General features: G+C 38.4%; 1 protein-coding gene across 1 annotated transcript; it reads left to right on the top strand.

The window, feature by feature from the left end:
• Positions 1 to 13,012: 13,012 nt before the first annotated feature.
• On the top strand, positions 13,013 to 13,973 carry LOC111139667 (olfactory receptor 2T4-like). The gene is given in 2 exon segments (XM_022491994.1): positions 13,013 to 13,552; positions 13,554 to 13,973. Coding segments are annotated over 2 exon segments (960 nt in total).
• Positions 13,974 to 15,132: the final 1,159 nt, after the last annotated feature.

The following is a 15,132-nucleotide window of genomic DNA, read 5'->3' as shown; positions in this document are numbered from 1 at the left end:
AGGGAATCATCTCAGTCTTTTGGTATCGGTTGAGTCCTGATTTGTGACCCAGTATGTGGTCTATTCTCAAGAAGGTTCCATGTGCACTTGAGAAGAATGAGTATTCTGTTGTTTTAGGTTGTGATGTTCTGTATATATCTATGAGGTCCATCTGGTCCAATGTGTCATTCAATGCTCTTGTTTCTTTATTGATTTTCTTCTTCGATGATCTGTCTATTTCCGAGAGAAGCATGTTAAGATCTCCTACTATTAATGTATTCATATCAGTATGACTCTTTGTCTTGATAACAGTTTTCTTATGTAATTGGCTGCTCCCATATTGGGGGCATAGATATTTAGAATTGTTAGATCATCTTGGTGGATAGTCCCTTTAAGAATTATGTAATGTCCTTCTGTATCTCTGACTACAGTCTTTAGTTTAAAATCTAATTTATCTGATAAGAGATTCGCTACCCCAGCCTTCTTTTGAGGCCCATTGGCATGAAAGTTGCTACTCCATCCCTTCACTTTCAGTCTGGGTGTATCTTTAGGTCCAAAACGGGTCTCTTGTAGACAACATATGGATGTGTCCTGTCGTTTTATCCAACCTGAAACCCTGTGCCTTTTTATGGGCGCATTTAGGCCATTCACATTGAGAGTGATTATTGATAGATACGTTTTTATTGACATCGTGTTACCTTTGAAGCCTTTCTTTCTGTAGGTTGTCTCTATATTTCTGTTCAATGCTTTTCTTTGGATTTTTCCTCTTTTATAGAACCCCCCTTAATATTTCCTGCAGTGTTGGCTTGGGGGTTCCATAGTCTTTTAAGTCTTGCCGGTCTTGGAAACTCTTTATCTCTCCATCTATTTTGAATGTCATTCTTGCTGGATAAAGTATTCTTGGCTGCAAGTTCTTCTCATTGAGTGCCCTGAATATATCTTGCTAGCCCTTTCTGGCTTGCCAGGTCTCTGTGGACAGGTCTGACGTTATTCTGATGGGCTTTCCTCTGTAAGTAAGGAGCCTCTTTGTCCTAGCAGCTTTCAAGAGATTATACCTACAATTATGATTCCTCAATTTGACTATCATGTGCCTTGATGTTTTTCTGGAATCTATAATCTTGGGTGGAAACCTTTCAGCCTCTAGTACATGAACGTTGGTTCCATTCGCGAGATTGGGAAAATTTTCATGAAGAACTTGTTCCACTATATCTTCTAGACTTCTTTCTTTCTCCTCCCCTTCAGGGATTCCAATAATACTGACGTTGGAATGTTTCATGGCATCATTTATTTCCCTGATTCTGTTTTCATGGTTTCTAAGCTGTTAGTTCCAGGCTTCCTCTTGATCTTCTCTCTCTCTCTGTTTGTCCTCCAGATCACTAATTCTATCTTCTGTCTCAGTTACCCTAGCTTTGAGAGAATTTAGATTAGATTGGAACTCATTGAGAGCATTGTGAACCTCATCCTTGGTAGCTTTTAGCTCTGCCCTAACATTGTGAACATCCTGTCTGGTCGCTTTCAGCTCGGCCCTAATCATTTACATTTGGTCATCCATGGCTTTCTCCAACCTAGCTGTTGCCTGGATAATTGTTAGCCTGAATTCTCTTTCCGACATATTGTCTATGTTGATAGCCATTAGGTCTGTTGCAGAATGTCCATCCTCTGTATTTTTCTTCTGTTGGGCAATCCTCCTCCTAGTCATTTTTGTGAGAGATGACTGAACAGATGTAACTGGTTGTATATACCGTGGTGCAGTCTGGGTGCACCCTAACACTTCTGAGCAATCAGGATTCCCCACCCAAATGAGAGAAAAAAGAAAAGAAAAAGAGAGTGAGAGAGAGAGACAGGAAAGAAAGGGAAGATGACAGAGAATGTTCAGCCCAAATGGGTCCCAAGGTAAGATTTATGAGGTATACAAACAAAAACAGACAAAGAAAAAGACTGATAAAAGTTTATAACAAAAGAAAAAATATATATATATGCAAATAAAGGAAGAGCCTTGTCAAAAAGAACCCCAAGTATAAGAGTTATGTACTATCAGGACAAACAAAAAACACGGAAACACTGGTGGAAGAAAAAGTTGGGAGAGTGGTTATAAATTCTCAGCGTGGGCGAGGAAGCTTGTTTTGATTCTTCCTGGATGTATCTTGATATCCTTGTTAAGGGACTCAACTTTCCTAGGCTAAAGGGGGATTAAAAATTGGTTTACCTATAGGGGTAGTATTGATTGGGGAAAGGGGATTACTTTGAAGTTTAACTCCATATGAATATTAGAAAATAAAAATAAAAAAAGGAATAAATGAGACTAAACTAAACTAAAATTTAAAAAAAAATCAAAAAATAGAAATGCAATAGAAAAACACAGGTGTATGTATCAAAAAGTTCAGGTTAGAAGGTTATTATGGAATTTGATGTACTGGACAGCTCGCTGTGATTGTAAATAAGTTAAAAATTATCTATAAAAAATGAGCTAGAATAGTGGGAAAAATGAAAAATTAAAGTTGTCCTATGAAGTAGTGGTGCTGGTTCTCTTGTAGTCTTTTTTTTTTTCTTTCTTTCCTGGTTGGTTTTCTGGGGGAGGGGCCTGCCACGTGGGTTTTCAGTCAATGATGTTCCCTGAGTTAAGTCCTCCAGTCCCCCTCAAGGGGGTGGGCTCTGAGGAACCCGGTTTTTTCAGGCTGTTGTTCTCTGGAGGTTTCTATGTCTGTTCACCTTTTTTTTTTTTCCTCTCGCCTTGACCGCTTTTGATGGTTTTTGTAGGTTTAGAGGAAAGCAAACTGCACCCTGACCTCCATCTCATAGAGAAGCCTCAGTCTGTTCTTCTGTGGGTGTTGCAGAGCCCATATAAATCCCCCCCTTGGCCGCTGGCAGAGCAGGTTCCAAGTCAAGGTCCCTGGGGATGCAGGATCTTCTGCTGCAGCTGTTTGGGCAGCTCCAGACCACCAGTGAGGTTCCAAGCAGCAATCACACACTGAGATTTTCCTCCTGGCCCAGGCTGTGAGTGCCTGGTTTTCCTGGGTCTAAGAGTGCCCGGCTTGTGCGCACCTCTTTCAGGGGAGGCTGTGGGTCGCAAGCATGTCTCAGGCTCTGAGAATGGGGCACAGGTCTGAAAGCACCAGGCTGGCCCTTTGCGCACCTCTCTTAGGGGAGAGTTTGGGGCGTTAGTCTTAGGCTGTGAAACAATGGTGTGTTTCATAGAGCGCTGGCTGGGCCTTTGTACCTCTCTCAGGGGAGCATGAGGGGCGTGCACATCTTAGGCTCTGTAGCAGGGCTTGTGCGTTCTGCCATCCAGCGTGGCTCCCATCCCCTCACAGGGGCCAGAACCCACGCAATCTCGGGTGCGCTGGCGGCTCATGGACCAAGACCTGGTTTCTCCACCTCACTCTCTCTGGCTCAGCACCAGGGGAGGCTGTCCTGGGACCGGGGACTTAAGCCCCTGTTCCTAGCCGCCCCGATTCCCACAATTTCCCCCCACGCGATCTTTTGCTCTTTTGTAGTGCTTTCAACCAGTCTCCAAGTTAATGCTTGTCCCCAGATGCAGGGCATTCTCGCTCGTATTAGGGGTATTACTTTCCAACTGGTCACCTCTGGTGGCTCCCTCCCCCTTTTGTTTATCTTCCAATATCAGTCTGCCTTTCCCACTCTGCTTTATCTGCCCACTGGCGCCTTCTGCCCCTGTAGATATCCAGACGTGTATAATTCTGTGTATAAATCAGGCTGATTTCATGGGTGATCGGAGTTCTTTGGTAGGTAATCAGCTCACTTTAGGGTACAGGTAGAAAAGGCGCCTCCCCCTACTTCCCAGACATCTTGTCCTCCCACCCGGTAGTCAATCTTTTGATATTGGTTGAGTCCTGATTTGTGACCCAGTATGTGGTATCTTCTGGAGAAAGTTGCATGTGCACTTGAGAAGAATGAGTATTCTGTTGTTTTAGGGTGGAATGTTCTGTATATATCTGAGTTTCATCTAGTCCAATACATCATTCAATGTGCTTGTTTCTTTATTGATTTCTGCTTGGATGATCTGTCTATTACTGAGAGTGGCTTAAAATGATTCCCTACTATTCATGTATTCATATCAATATGACTCTTTATCTTGATTAACAGTTATCTCATGTAGTGACTGCTCCCATATTGGGGGCATAAATATTTACAATTGTTAGATCTTCTTGGTGGATAGACCCTTTAAGAATGATGTAGTGTTCTTCTGTATCTCTGACTACAGTCTTTAGCTTAAAATCTAATTTATCTTATATGAGAATCTGTACCCCAGCCTTCTTCTGAGGCCCATTGGCATGAAAGATGCTTCTCCATCCCTTTACTTTCAGTCTGGATGTATCCTTAGGTTCAAAATGGGTGTATTGTATACAACATATGGACAGGTCCTGTCGTTTTATCCAATCTGTAACGCTGTGCCATTTTATGGAAGCATTTAGGCCATTCACATTGAGAATGATTATTGAGAGATACGTTTTTATTGACATCCTGTTGACTGTGAATTCCTTGTTTCTATAGATTGTCTCTGTAAATTTCTGTTCTATGACACACTGGGTTCTTTCTTCTTTTATAGAACCTCCCCTTATTATTTCCTGTAGTGTCTTCTGCGTGGTCTCATACTTCTTAAATCTTGCCTGCCTGAGAAGTTCTTTATCTCTTCATCTGTTCTAAATGTCAACCTTGCTGGATAAAGTATTCTTGCCTGCATGATCTTTTCATTTAGTTCCCAGAATACATCTTGCCAGCCCTTTCTGGCTTGCCAGGTTTCTGTGGACAGGTCTGCCATTATTCTGATGGGCCTTCCTCTGTGCATAAGGGATCTATCTCATCCCTTAGCTGGTCTCCAGAGCTCCTGTCTAAAATTATGATTCAGCAGTTTCACAATCAGATGTCTGGAGATCTTTCTAGATTCCATGATTTTGGGGGCAGACCTTTCTAGCTGTAGGATACGATGGGAGTTCCATTCCCCAGATTGGGAAAAATTGTCATGGAGAGTTTGTTTAATTATAAGTTCTAGTCTTCTTTCTTTCTCCCTGCCCACACCCCCACCCCGGGATCCCAATAATTCTGACATCGAAACATCTCATGGTGTCATTTATTTCCCTAATTCTGTTTTCATGGCTTCTAAGCTGATTGCTCCAGGCTTCCTCCTGATCCCTTTTCTCTATCAGTTTTTCCTCTAGATCACTAATTCTATCTTCTGCCTCAGTTACCCTTGCTATTAGAGAATTTAGATTAGATTGGATCAAATTAATAGCATTTTTAACTTCTTCCCAGGTGGCTTTCACTTCTGCCCTAATTGATTCCATGTTATCATTAATGGTTTTCTCCAACCTAGCCATTGCCTGGATAATTGTTAACCTGAATTCCCTTGCCTGCATACTGTTTATGTTCATTTCCAATAGCTCTGATGCAGAAGGCACAGTCTTTGAATTGTTGCTCTGTTGGTCATTCCTCCTCCTAGTTCAGAGCACACAGACCCCCTCTACAATCTCCCATCAGCAGGGCACCTCATCCCCAGCCACTTTCTCAGGGGTCGCAGCAGTTCCCACTTGTCTCTGCACCCCTGTGCTACTAAAACCACCAGTGATATTGGTCCAGGGAGCCCACTTCCAGTGGATGCCTTTGCTGGCTGCTGTCTGGGCAGGTCCAGACTCCTGGAGAGATCCCAACCAGAGATAGCACACTGAGATTTTCACTCCTGCCCTAGCTGGGAGTGTTCAGACTCTTGCTGGTCCTAGCACCCACTGGCTAGTGCCTGCACGGACCTCTCTCAGGGAAGGGTGTGGAGGAGAGCTCAGGCCCCAGTCATGCAGTGTGTGTGCAGAGTGCAAAAGGCTATGGTATTCATCCGGATGAATATCCAACTTTTGTAACAACATGGATGGGACTGGAAAGGATTATGCTGAGTGAAATAAGTCAAGCAGAGAGAGTCAATTATCATATGGTTTCACTTATTTGTGGAGCATAACAAATAACATGGAGGACATGGGGAGATGGATAGGAGAAGGGAGTTGAAGAAAATTGGAAGGGGAGGTGAACCATGAGAGACTATGGACTCTGAAAAACAACCTGAGGGTTTTGAAGGGGGGCGGGTAGGAGGTTGAGGGAACCAGGTGGTGGCTATTAGGGAGGGCATGTATTGCATGGAGCACTGTGTGTGGTGCAAAAACAATGAATACTGTTATGCTGAAAAGATATTAAAAAAACTAAAAATAAAAAATATAAACAGTAAAACTGCTAAATTATTGTACACAAAATCTGAAACTAATGATACACTATATGTTTGCTAATTGGAAAAAAAAAAAGGCTATGGTATTAGAGAGCGCCAGTGGGTGTCCACCCAGATTCTCTCATGCATGCCAGCGGCTCCATAGCCTGGAGATTTCACCACACTCTCTCTGGCACAGTTGGTTGCCAGTAGTGGCTGTCTTGGGTCCACGGGTTTAAGCCCGTGTCCATTACCACCCTATTTCACCAGCTGCCTTTAAGATCTTTTGCTCTTTTTGAGTGTTTTTAATCAGACTCCAAGTTAATGCTGGCCCCAAATCACAGGGCACTCTTGTATTGGGGTATTTCCCAATGGGTTGCTTCTGGCCACTCCTTCACCCCTCTGTTTATCCTCCTATATCAGTGCAATCTTTCAAAACTCCCCTTTACTTTGTAACTGGTGATTTCTGCCCCCATAGAGATCCAGAATTGTAATATCCTATTTCATTTGTGTTCAGAGTTTTCTGGTAGATAATCAGCTCACTTTAGGGGACCAATTGAAACAGCATCTCCTACTTCTCCACCATCTTGCCCCCTCTCTCTACACAATAACTTTACTTGAACTTTTTTCATATATAATTCTGTGTTTCTTTTTCTTTTCTTTTTCTTTTTTATTAATATAGATAGAGAGAGAGAGAGAGAAAGCTTCAAGGTAATCCTTTTTCCCTATTCAATACTATTCCTACATATAAACCAGTTTTAATTTCCCTGTATCTCTGTAAATTTGAGTTCTTTAACAAAGATAACAAGATACACTCAGGAAGAACCTAAATAACCTTCCTCACCCACATCAAGAGTTCATAACCACCTTCCCATCTTATTCCCTTATCAGTGTTTCTGTACATTTGTTTTTGTTTTTATACTGCATGACTCTTATTCTTGGGGTTCATTAAGGCTGGGATTTCTGTTTTTGTTGTTGTTGTTTTGTTTTGTTTTTTAAATGTTCATGTTTGCTTATGTACCTTATGAATCTTACTGTTGGGGCTCATTTTGGATGTTTTTTTTAAATTTTTTTCCTATTTCTCTCTCTCTCTTTTTTTTTATTTCTTTTTAATGGTGACTCCTGATTGCTCTGAAACATTCCAAGGTGCACCTTGCCTGAATTGTTCTTGATCAGCTATACATCCCCTCAACCACCTCTCACCAAAATGACTAGAAGGAGGAAGACCCAACAAAGGAAAAATTCAGAGATGATATTCTCTGCCACAGACTATGGGATATGGACATAAACAATGTGTTGGAAAAGGAACTCATGGTAACAATTATCCAGGTAATGGCTAGGTTGGAGAAGACCATTACTGGCAACATAGACTGACTAAGGGTGGAAGTGAGAGCCAACGTGGCAGAAGTTAAAAATGCTATCAATGAGATCCAATCTAGTCTAACTACTCTAACAGCGAAGGTAATCAAGGGAGAAGATAAAATTAGTGATCTAGAAGAAAAACTGATAGAAAATAAGGATCAGGAGGAGGCCTGGAACAAACAGCTTAGAAGCCATGAAAACAGAATTAGGGAAATAAATGATGGCATGAAACGTTCCAATGTCAGAATTATTGGGATCCTTCAGGGAGGTGGGAAAAAGAGAAGACTAGAACATATAGTTGAACATACAATAAACACTCCATGAAAATTTCCCTAATCTGGGTAATGGAACAAGTCTTCATGTCCTAGAGGCAGAAAGGACAGCCCCCAAGATCAACGAGTCTAGAAAAACCTCCAGGCAAATAATTGTGAATTTCACCAGTCATAAATTCAGAGAGGATGTCTTAAGAGCAGCTAAGGGAAGAGATTCCTTATCTACAGAGGCAGGACCATCAGAATAACGTCAGACCTGGCCACAGAAACCTGGGAAGCCAGAGAGGGTGGGCAAGACATATTCAGGGCACTAAATTAGATGAACACGCAGACAAGAACAATTTATCCAGCAAGGCTGACAGTCAGAATGGAGGGAGAGATAAAGAGCTTCCAAGACTGGCAAGATTTAAAGGAGTACATGACCACCAAGCCAGCACTACAAGAAATATTAGGGGTGGTTCTATAAAAGAAGAAAGAACCCAAGAGTGTCATAGAACAGAAACTTGGAGAGGCAATCTATAGACACAAGGACTTCACAGGCAACAGGATGTCAATAAAAACTAATCTTTCAATAATCACTCTCAACGTGAACAGCCTAAATTCTCCCATAAAATAGTACAGGGTTGCAGACTGGATGAAAAGACAGGACCTGTCCATATGCTGTCTACAAGAGACACATTTGGAAACTAAAGATACATTCAGACTGAAAGTGAAGGGATGGAGAAGCATCTTTCATGCCAATGGGCCTCAAAAGAAAGCTGGGGTAGCGATTCTCATATCAGATAAATTAGATTTTAAGCTAAAGACTGTAGTCAGAGATACAGAATAACACTAATATATTGGGATCTAAATTTTAAAAAAAATGTGAAGATGATCTTAATTTTAGTTTCAACCATAGTACTAATTAATGATATTATCTTTGAAAAATGTATTGAACTATGAATTTCAGATTGTACATCAGTAAAAAGTAAAAAGAAAAAATATGTATATTTCAAATATTTATCTTAAACCTAAAATGAGAAAAAAATATATTCACATCTACATGAAATATGTATTTTGTAAAATGAAAAGTTTACATAAAATCTAACTCATGGGGTACCTGGGTGGCTCAGTGGGTTAAAGCCTCTGCCTTCAGCTCCAGTCATGATCCCAGGGTTCTGGGATCGAGCCCCACATTGGGCTCTCTGCTCAGCAGGGAGCCTGCTTCCCTTCCTCTCTCTCTGCCTGCCTCTCTGTCTACTTGTGATCTCTGTCAAATAAATAATAAATTTAAAAAATCTTAAAAAAAATCCTAACTCATATATGTCATAGCCAAAAATTCATTAGTAATACAGTGTGTGAATATTATTAATCCGGTTAAGATTTTGATACATATTGAGATGAACAATAAAAGATTTTTTAAAAGACATCAGCAAAAAGCAGGACAGTGCAATAAGGATAGCTATTAGCTTCTTCAGCTCTTATAATTGCATTCTTCTTTATAGTCTCAGAGGGGATTTACTGACAGAAAACATTCATCCACTCACTTAATGGGCATAGTAAAGCCCTCCTACTTCTCTCTGTACACTTAACCTGGTCACACTCTATTATCCCATCTGAATGAGACTGGATTCAACCAGAGAAGCAGACAGAACTGAAAGGAAAAAAAAAAAAAGGGTGATTATTTTCTAACTGTCTTGACTTCTGCTTCTGATATTCTCCATTATAGTTGTTGAAAATATGTCCTTAATTTTCTTTTTACCTATTTATAAGTGAAAAAACAAATTTACATTTTCTCTTGAATCTTTTTGTATAGCACATTAAAAAATGTACTTTTGCTTTCTAATTATTTGCATACAGAAGAATATACACATTTCCTATATAATTGGATAATGTATTTGTTTTCCTGAAATTGAAATTTTGCAGATGAGCTATTGATTTTACTTTGAGTGGAGATAATTTTTGAGGGTTAGAAATAAATATTTCAATCATATTTATATTTTCTAATGAAACTGACAGTGGGTGACCTAATACCCAAATTATCTACTATGCAGGGAAGACCAGGTCCCCCAAAATTCTGAGGCATGGTTACAGCCTGTGGGCTCAACTCAGTGTAGTTGTGTTCGGTTAAGCAGACCATAAGAATCTGAATTCCTTAATGTGTAAAATGAGAAAATAAGATGAATATGTACCTTGTAGAGTCTTGGGAAAGATAAAATATGATAAAGCATTAGAACAATTCCTAGGATGCTGTCAGCTTCAAATAAAGTTTAACATGAATCCACCACCACTGTCAATGAATTTACATGTTAACTATGCATTAAGTTGTTTATATAAAGCTCAAGGAATTATATTAGAAAAGAGTAACTATGAACAGAAGGGCCAGTCGCCATGCATACAACAGACAGTGTTCAGTTTTGTGTCTGGTATCCCAGGTGGACTGTTCAGTGTGGCTTAATGGCAGTGACCCACATTTACAAAAGCACAGCAAAGATTTCCTAGAACCCCCCAAATACTTGTGTGGTCTCCCTTCATTCACTTAGCAAGCGGTTTCAAGGCTTTCACATTTATTGCTCACTGTGCTGATCCTTAATTTATTTTGACCACAAATACAGACTTTGTCAGCAGATGTGTTTTGTAATTTATCAGGCTGTGTTTTTATTTTTCACAGTTCTCAAATTTCATCTTTCAGTGAGGGTGGGATGTGATAGAAAGGCTATTGTTGATGCAATTTGTCAAAATTTGTTGAATATACTGTTATGCTGAAAAGAAATTAAAAAATTAAAAAAATTTGTTGAATATATTAAGAATTCAAAATCATTTTCAGGGTTCTCAACTGCTTTATCAACTGAGAATATTAATAATTTGATGTTTTAATTAGTCTTAGAATTATGGAAAAAGTATAAAATATATTTTTAAAAGTATAAAACATATTTGAAACTTGTAAATTCTTCTCAAAATATCTAGACATGATAACTGCCTCTAAGCTCTTCCCAGAAAGAGGAGTCAATATTTGCTGCCTCTTAGTAAGGACTTCTGAATTTTGAGATTTGACATGTCAGAAATGAAAAGGTTGCAAAAGTTTAAACTTCAGAACAGAAAATGTCAAAGGAGGTATTATTCTCTTAAGAAAGGTCAGAGGTATTTTGTGTTAATTGTTTTTATTTATTTTGTAGCTATTTTAGAATTCTGCTTTAAATTGCATTTCTATTTTTGTCTCTGAATAGACTGACTGTGACCTCATTAACTGTAATTAGATAATTTGTTTTTGATTCATCTTTAGCATCTGATAGAGAGGCTGGCTGTGAACAGCAAGATAAAGTAGTAAATGGTAAATTGAAGTCAGAAATATCGTAGTGTTGTTCAACTTTCCTCTCTGAATCTCAGTTCCATGAACAATTAATTGCTCTGTGCATTAAAACAGATAACATTTGGGGAAACAACTAAAGCCTTCTCTGATAAATAGCAATGACTGTCTAAATACTACTTCCTGTCCTCTGAAATATAAAGTAGATGGTAGAAATTCTAAGATGAATTTCAACTTGGAAAAACATGTACTGGATACAAATTAGATAGATTTCTCATAAAGTTCTGCTTAATCAGGGTTAAAATAATATTATATATATATATATATATCTTAAAGTTTATTTTTATAGAATAATTATACATGTATACAGTAAGTATATATATATGTTTATATATATATAATACATATACACACATATACACTCATAAGTTATCTAGGACTACAGAAATGGTCAAATCAAATTTTTAAATGCATAAATAGATATTAAACTTGTGAACTGACATAATGGATCTCATATTATCAAATGATAATAGTAACAGCCATCTCTTACATAGATTCTGCATAATTATTACTGTACCTATTAACTATTTAATTCATAAGTCATCTGTAAGCAGTAATGGTCCAAGCACTTTCCTCATTTAATCCTAAACATATGCAAGATATAACATTATTATTTTCCTCTTTTTTATGTATGTAGAATGAATGGAGGAAGAGTGCATAGAGGATAAGCTGGACCCACAGCCAGTGTGGCTTCAGAGTCAGAGCTCCAAAATGGTGGCCCTAGGCTATCTAAGGGTTTGGTCATTGGTTAGGATCATGATCTGTTTGGGGGCGATTTGTGTGTTACTCCATACAATCACAGTGCCTCACTGTGGGGTTCAAGAATTTCATATAGATTTTCCCTAAATTTTGTTGAGGTTACATTTTCTTTTTATTATTTATTTTTTTTCTTTTTTTAAATTTAAATTCAATTAGTGAATCATTAGTTTTTGGTATAATGTTCAGTGGTTCATTAAATTGTTCTTTTTGGGGTATTACATAAAATTCTACTAGTTTCAGTTGTATAAGTAATGATTTGATAATTCTGTGCACAGTGAAATTATTTTTTCTTATATGAAATTATTAATGAAATTATTTTTTTTTCTTATACAGATGCATCTTAAAGAGTTTTTAAGATCTCAGTTGAAGGGACACCTGGGTGATTCAGTCAGCTGGGCATCTGCTTTTGGCTAGGGTCATGATCTGGGGTCCTGGTATTGAGTTCTGTATAGGGCTCCTTGCTCAGCAGGGAGTCTGCTTCTCCCTCTCCCTCTGCTTGCTGCTCTCCCTGCTCATGCTCTCTCTCTTTCAAATAAATGAAATTAAAAAAAAAAAAAACTCAGTTGGATTCTTGGACCAGAGAGATTAATGATATTTTGATTATCTACAATAAAAATTCTAGAAGGGGTGATATACACACACACACACACACACACACACACACACACACACATATCTAAATACATATATATACATATATATGTATACATATGTGTGTGTGTGTGTGTATATATATATATATGTATATATATATCTATCTATATATATAAATTTTACATTTTGATTCATCTTTTGTGTTTGGTTAGGGCAACTGCTAACCTAAAAAAATGTACATGCTTATTGGTAAAGGATACTATAGCAAAAGGAAAACTCATGATACAATGAATAAAGCAACCTCCCAAATGGTAAATTTATATAATTACAGATAATTTGTAATCTCTAAATCTATAAAACCATGGAATTTTTTTCTGATAACATAATTGGGTTCTCGTTCTCTCTTTCTCTCTCAACACATTCATTTCAGTGGATGGTGTTTCATGATTGATTCATTAATCCCAAAGCTTCCCTAGGTTGCCCAGGTGAAATCACATGGAGAACACCAACTGGCTAGCTAACCACACTGGGTGATCAGATTTCACCCTGGTGGGAATCTTCAGTGAATCCAAACACCCAGCTCTCCTTTGTTTGGTCATTTTCGTGCTTTTCCTAATGGCCTTGTCTGGAAACACCATCTTGATTCTATTGATACATTCTGATGCCCACCTCCACACCCCCATGTATTTTTTCATTAGCCAGCTATCTCTCATGGACATGATGTATATTTCTGTTACTGTGCCCAAGATGCTCATGGACCAAGTCATGGGTATGAACAGGATCTCAGACATAGAATGTGGGATACAAATGTTTCTCTATGTGACACTAGCAGGTTCAGAATTTTTTCTTCTAGCTTCTATGGCCTATGACCACTATGTGGCCATCTGCCATCCTCTTCGTTACCCTGTCCTCATGAACCATCGGGTGTTACACCTTCTAGCATCTGGCGGCTGGTTTCTGGGCTCAGTGGATGGTTTCTTGTCTACTCCCATCACCATGACCTTCCCTTTCTGCAGATCTCGGGAGATACATCATTTTTTTCTGTGAAGTCCCTGCTGTATTGAAACTCTCTTGTTTGGACACTTACATCTATGAGATTTTCATGTACCTGTGCTGTGTCCTTATGCTTCTCATTCCTGTGATAGTCATTTCAGGCTCTTACTACTTTATCCTCATCACCATCCATAGGATGAACTCAGCAGAAGGACAGAAGGCCTTTGCGACTTGTTCTTCCCACATGACTGTGGTCATCCTCTTCTATGGGGCTGCCATTTATACTTACATGCTCCCCAGCTCCTACCATACACCAGAGAAGGACATGATGGTATCTGTCTTTTACACCATACTCACTCCTGTGCTCAACCCTTTCATCTATAGTCTAAGAAATAAGGATGTTATGGGAGCTCTGAAGAAAATGTTGAACGCGGGACCTGTCTTTCAAGAAACTATAAAGTAGGGGCACCTGAATGGTTCAGTAGGTTAAGCATCTGCCTTTCACTCAGGTCATGATCCCAGAGTTCTGGGATCAAACCGTGCACTGGGCTCCCTGTTCAGTGAGGAGTCTGCTTCTCCTTCTCCTTCTGCCCCTCCCACCCACTCATTCTCTCTCTCTCAAATAAGTAAAATATTGTTTTAAAAAAAGAAACTATATAGTAGGAAAGTTATGTATATTGCCTCCCTGTGTTAAAAAAGAAACCTCTTTTTAATTTTTTTACTTTTATTTTTTAAAAAACTTTTTAATTTTCAAATTCTTATTCTTTCAAAACATATCATACAATTATATTATAGTGATGTTATATTTACTGAAGTTGATAACTTCACTCTGACTCTGTAGAACACCCATATTCTTAGGAAATACATAATTAAAATATTTAGAGAAAGAAAGATCATGTGATTCTATGTAATTGATTGAAATGAGGGAGTGAGAGAAGGGTGATGAAGAGAAAGAGGTTAAAAAAAGCGCTAACTGTTGAGTCTGGTTAAAAGGTATGTGGCTGTGGTTTATACCAGTCTTACTCATACTACTTTTCTGTAAGTGTAAAATTATTCCACACAAACAGTTAAAATATCAGTTGTCCTATATTTTTAAACTTTGTATTCTGTTTGCTGACAGTGTGACAATCTTATAAAATATGCTCATTTCAATGTGACTAATTATTACTGGTACAATCCTGTCATCTGCCTACCTTGTATCATCCTTTAATTTGCTAGTCCACAATGATATTCACTATGTGGACATGGTCCCAAACTGAAAGCACCTAGTGGTTAAACTGTAGGTTTAGTATCTATGCTTGCATAAGAAACTGTGGGACAATTATGAACTCAGAATGAAAGGAAGATTTAGGGCAGGTTCCTTGCTTGAGGTGATATCTTAACCGAGTTTTGAAGTATGTAATTTATTAAACAAAAAAAAAAGAGAAGCATAATATCAAATATTCAAACTTCATCATTTATTCAATAAACACTTAAACTCTTATAATCCCAAATAACAGCTAAATTAGTTTAAAATCTGAGGACTATATGGTTGTTGTTTTCAAGGAATTTGAACCTCTATAGTTTTATATGGAAAGAGGTACTATACAATGTATGATAAGCCTAGTATATATATGATGCTA

This window comes from Enhydra lutris, unplaced genomic scaffold, assembly GCF_002288905.1.
Source record: "Enhydra lutris kenyoni isolate GAN:26980312 unplaced genomic scaffold, ASM228890v2 scaffoldscaffold112, whole genome shotgun sequence".
Classification (NCBI taxonomy): Eukaryota; Metazoa; Chordata; class Mammalia; order Carnivora; family Mustelidae; genus Enhydra; species Enhydra lutris.
The sequence above is the reverse complement of the archived record's forward strand: the minus strand, read 5'-3'. Positions and strand labels throughout refer to the sequence as shown.